The sequence below is a fragment of the Pieris napi genome, chromosome 12 (genome assembly GCF_905475465.1).
Source record: "Pieris napi chromosome 12, ilPieNapi1.2, whole genome shotgun sequence".
Taxonomy (NCBI): domain Eukaryota; kingdom Metazoa; phylum Arthropoda; class Insecta; order Lepidoptera; family Pieridae; genus Pieris; species Pieris napi.
Genome location: NC_062245.1, coordinates 2,092,849 through 2,098,234, shown reverse-complemented (window position 1 = coordinate 2,098,234; position 5,386 = coordinate 2,092,849). Strand labels below are relative to the sequence as shown.

Genomic DNA, 5,386 nt, shown 5'->3' with positions numbered 1-5,386 from the left:
CTAACCAAAATATTTGATAAAATACATTTTGTTATATTGTTTTTGAATTTGATTAAGATTTACTGGAAAATACTTTACGCTAGTTACGATTACATATATATTATATATTTTTTAAATATAAAAAAATACGAGGTAAAAACGTATCCAAACACACACATTGAAATCACAAATCCAAAAAAAAAACTAAAAATGTGGTACGAGTTCCACACGTGCGATGCTTGGTCTCCGTCTAAACCAAAAATGAGACTATAACTAGCAACGAGGCGAACAACATTCCTACATTGTTTAGAAAAAAATATCTAAGCTTATCTATGTCTAGAACTAACCGAAGACGCCATAGTTTGAATATGTTTGTAGGCCCTGACCTCTGCCCGACGAGAGTATAAAAGAGGGTAGCGCTGTATCAACATCAATCAGTCAACCGCCGGCTCCCGTTCAAGAATCGCGCTATCCTTAACAAAATGCAGTACTTGATTGTTCTTGCTCTCGTAGCGGCCGCGTCCGCCAACGTGTACCACGACGGTGCCTGCCCAGAAGTCAAGCCAGTGGACAACTTCGACTGGTCAAACGTAAGCATTTAAAATAAATTTACTATTTTTAGTTCGATTTAAAAATTGATTTCGATAGTAAATTTCAGTGTAATGTCTTGTAATTTTAAGTGATTATTTCGCCCATTTAATTAAATTTACAATGTGTTATAGAGTGAAAAAGTTCTCAGTGTTTTAAGTTCTTCGTAGCTTTTAGCGCCTACGAAGGTCGCTACGAAAAATCGTAGATAATATTCATAATCATAATTTTAGGGCTGCGCTTCGCATAAAGCTTTATAGTTGAATTTTCATTAAATCTTTAATAGAAACAAAGTAATATTGAATATTATTTGTTGAAATAATTCATTAAAGTAAAATATAATTTTTATTTTCCGTGAAACGTATATTCGTTTTCATTTTCTTCTATTGCAATTACTAGAAAATTCACAAAATATTACACGAATACGATTTTTTAATATAAAAAAAACTCTTAAAATATAGATTTAATAGTGTTCAAAAATACTACACATAATGTATGTTTAATGTGAATTTTTGTGAGAATAATCTTGGTCCAACACTTATTTATTTTTTAACATACTTATGTTGTTCCAGTCAAAATATAAATATTATTTAATTAATTATTATATAAATAAACTTCTAGGTACTTAATACGATAAATTTATTAAGACATAAAAAAATATTAGCATGTGTGGAAAAAAACAAAGTAAATAATGACTTAGCAGCGTATAATTTGAATAAATATTTGAACATTAATAAATTATGCATCGAAGTACCGGGAGCGCACCGAATTTAGGCGGAAATAACCGGTTTTGAACTGGTGTTCACAATATAAATTTATCATCTTATACCTATGCAGTATTTATTGCTTTTTAAATAAAGCATATCTATTCAAAATTTTAGTCATACCCAGAAAGAGTAATTTAATTTATACAAAATTATATTCGAACCATACTTGACTATGTATGTAAGGAAACTTAACTGGATGTGTTATTTTAATCGCTTAAATTAATCTTTAGGTCAAAAATAACTGAATAATATTTGGCATAGCAATTAATGTGATAATTGGAATTATTATCAAATTAGCACTAGGTATTTGCTCTCTTTATAACATACGCCTACCACTTCATTTTCAAATAAATAAAACAATTTAATTTTGGTTGCAATATTGAAAATTTTATTAGTATCAGTAATGCCATATAATCAAGAATAAAAAAGATTACCATAGATTACATCGGTACCTAAATCGGTCTTTCATTGTTCGTTGCTTTCGTAAACCAAGATCTAACTTATGGAGAATTAGATTTCTTAGCCTAATTTACTAAATAAATAATGAATAAAAACTAATTTTTTATTTATATAAATGAAATAATTATGTCATCCATATAGGCTTTATATCTATAACTTAAAATCTTTGAAAAATAATTTAATCACCTTTTTAATAGTAATTAATTTAATAAGTAGTTAACCACATATATTGATATATATTATGACATAATAAATGATTAATTTGTTTTTAATTTTATTTTGGCATACTTATTATACTTTGCTGATTGTGCAGTTCTTTTTAATATCGACTTACTTTCATGACAAATAAACTTATTTTCCTTATTATTTAGTAATATATGAGACTAGCAAACTCAGCGAACTCCGTTTCGCCACCAGATTTGGTGATCCCGCTTTTCTGTTGAAATTTTTCCTGAATTTTCTTTGCTATAAACCTCACAGAGCCCGAGACCTTTCCAACGAATGCAGAACCGTGGAAATCGGTTCGTGCGTTCTGGAGTTATAGCGTCAGGAAGGAAAACCCGACTTATTTTTATATAGTAGATTACGAAACTCACGGATACTTGTATTACAGTACAATGGAAAATGGTGGGAGGTCGCCAAATACCCCAACTCAGTTGAGAAGTACGGAAAGTGCGGATGGGCTGAATACGCTCCTGAAGGCAAGAGTGTCAAAGTTACGAACTACCACGTAATCCACGGCAAGGAGTACTACATTGAAGGAACAGCTTACCCAGTTGGTGACTCCAAGATTGGAAAGATCTACCACAAGCTGACATACGGAGGTAATGTATATCTCATGATAAAAATGGTATACAAATTTGAAGGTTTTAATTGCACAGCAGAATTTAAAATAATGTTAGTACGTAAATTCATTACAAAAATTTCTTCACAAAACAGTAGAAATTGCAGGAAAATTATAATAACAAATTGTATCAAATGACTATTTTACTAAAATAATTCTTAACTATGTTTTTTCATTATTTAAAAACATACTTGTTATCGCAAAAATTCAGGCAATGAGTTCCCTTGTGAAGTGGGGCAAAAAATTTGTCTGCCAAAATCAACTGAGATAAATAAAACTATTAATTTGTTTAGGTGTCACCAAGGAGAACGTATTGAACATCCTCTCCACTGACAACAAGAACTACATCATCGGATACTACTGCAAATACGACGAGGACAAGAAGGGACACCAAGGTAAGATCAAAGATGCCTAATTATTATTAGTTCCTTAAACTGCAAAATTCTCGATAAAGTGCAAATTCTTAATAAACGACCAGTAACTAAAGAAAAAAGTAAATAAAAAAGTAAAAAAAAAAAAAGTAAAAAGTATTAAGTATTTGTTATACTTTATCACCAAAACACTCGTTATATAAATTAAATCATTGCTATTTTATTCTCAACACGGTATATCTGCGTGTTAATCTTATCAAGATACAATAATGCAATTACATTCGCAAATATATTATTTTAATTCAAGTGATGTCAAAAAATGCGAAACAACTTTACAAAATGTTCAAAGTGGTGACATTAATTGGGAAATAATCGAAATTATGAATTTCGAATTTTTGAAGTTATACTGCTTTAGGCGCGTTATAACGCGAGTCATTATAATGAGAGTGAAATTTTACGATGCGCGCGCACCGTGACACAAAATTAACAGAATGAAGTTGCCCACGGAAGATGCTACGGCATTGGACATAATTTAAAAACAACATTCGAATAATAATAGAATTTATGTTACACTTAATGTAAGAGATTAAGTAAATATTTATTTATTTAATTTTTCAAATGTAAACTGAACTTTACTGACTATAATGACTCCTTTTGTAGTCTTTGATTATTTAATTGTAATTAATTATTTGCATGCAATCAAAAACTATTTTTAATAATGCCAAAGAAGTATAACTTCTTACGCGCGTACATAAGTACACGCACCCTTTTTTTATTGTAACATCGTTTAGTAATTTCAAAAGATAATTGGCAATGTTCAAACTCCCTGACTGAGTTTTAGTATTTGTATGTAACCAATATTTGCTTTGCAGACTTCGTCTGGGTGCTCTCCAGGTCCAAGGTCCTTACTGGTGAAGCCAAGACCGCCGTCGAGAACTACCTTATCGGCTCCCCAGTAGTCGACTCCCAGAAACTGGTATACAGTGACTTCTCCGAAGAGGCCTGCAAGGTCAACAAATAGACGTTAAACATTAAGATAATAACAACATCTTCACCCATCACAATTAATTGAAACATTGATGCTATTTCAAAGGTATTACTTACTTAATCTTCTATGATGTTGTTATTCTGCATCGTATGAAGTTGAAGATTAGGTGTGTAGTGTATACAGTGAGGATGCTTAGTATAAGTTAGATAAATAATTACAAAACAGTTCCGCAATAAATGTGATTGGCTCCTAAAACTACATTCATTTGTTTTATTCATCCTATTCCAAATTCTTCAGATATTCTTCGGATCCAACATAACATAAAATAAAGCTCGAACCCAATCCAAACAGTACTTTGAAAATGTTATCCAATATTGTTTATCCGTTTTATATGAAGTTTAATATGCTATAACAATAAGGGTTGAAAATAAAATTAAATATATTATTTATAAAAGATTTGACAAACTACATTGAAAGTATTAAAAAATAATAAGTTATTCCGCATTATTGTGTCGTTTGTTGAGTAAAATATTGGATGCTTTCTGAGTTGATTGGCACATGTTCAAACTGAATTCTGTGTGGTTTTAACTGGTTCTGTAATCGAAACTGCGTATACACATAATGCATCTTGTATGACCATATAGGATTTTATAAAAAGGGTTTTGATTTTCTATACAAGTGTACTCGTGATGTTACAATGTTGTTGAAATATTTTTAATAGCAGAGTTTAACCAAGTAGTAGGTTTCTTTTGTATATGGCCTGATAATTTTACTAAATTTAATAACTAGAAGATAATATGTATGTAGTTATATTAAAAAAGAAGATAAGAGAATTAATTTTAACATGATAATATTATACGTTTGTGCAATGCGGAAATTATATACCTACATGAATAATTAAAAGCATTATCTAATGCACTTTATAAAAATGCTCTAAGCTTTGTTCAAGGATATCGACAATCAGGTTTTAAAGCATTTGAGATAACACTTGCGATTTTCGTCAATAATTAAAACTAATGATGCTGGCAAAAAGTATGTATATTAATTAATATTATGCAATCATTTTTCGGTAAACAAAAGTTGCGATTATAAATGCTAAATTATTAATACCTTTGTTGAATTAAAATATATAATCAATATGTTATATTTATATAATATACGTTTTGTACCAGGATTACCAGGGCAACTTGGGATGAGTCCGCTAGGGAATTTGAGTTTTAAATCGAAAGTGGATACAAAGATATACTTCTGTAGGGATCGCTAAAGTTATTGCTGTGGAAGTTTCTTAGTATGGACATAGGTTTGCACGAGAAGAATTCATTCAAGAATTTAAATTTGGATATTTAGAAAGTACAAATTGTTTGTATCAAGTAAATAGATTACAATACAA

General features: G+C 30.0%; 1 protein-coding gene across 2 annotated transcripts; it reads left to right on the top strand.

Annotated features, from left to right (window-relative positions):
* The first annotated feature begins 401 nt into the window (after positions 1–401).
* LOC125054411 (bilin-binding protein) lies at positions 402–4,256 on the top strand. 2 transcript variants are annotated; one of them, XM_047656291.1, is made up of 4 exons: positions 402–569; positions 2,407–2,617; positions 2,931–3,032; positions 3,881–4,256. In XM_047656291.1, the coding sequence occupies exons 1-4, from the start codon at positions 462–464 to the stop codon at positions 4,027–4,029; spliced, it is 570 nt and encodes a 189-aa protein (XP_047512247.1). In that variant the 5' UTR covers positions 402–461; the 3' UTR covers positions 4,030–4,256. The 2 variants fall into 2 exon arrangements, with proteins under 2 accessions (XP_047512247.1, XP_047512248.1); XM_047656292.1 differs by lacking the exon at positions 402–569 and adding an exon at positions 2,156–2,173 and having other exon boundaries at positions 2,374–2,617.
* Positions 4,257–5,386: the final 1,130 nt, after the last annotated feature.

Bases quoted from the DNA above. Each gene is read 5' to 3' on its own strand.
- LOC125054411 (XM_047656291.1), top strand. From the start codon at position 462: ATGCAGTACTTGATTGTTCTTGCTCTCGTAGCGGCCGCGTCCGCCAAC. The intron at 2,618-2,930 runs GTAATGTATATC...TAATTTGTTTAG, and splicing joins CCACAAGCTGACATACGGAG to GTGTCACCAAGGAGAACGTA. The intron at 3,033-3,880 runs GTAAGATCAAAG...TTTGCTTTGCAG, and splicing joins GGACAAGAAGGGACACCAAG to ACTTCGTCTGGGTGCTCTCC.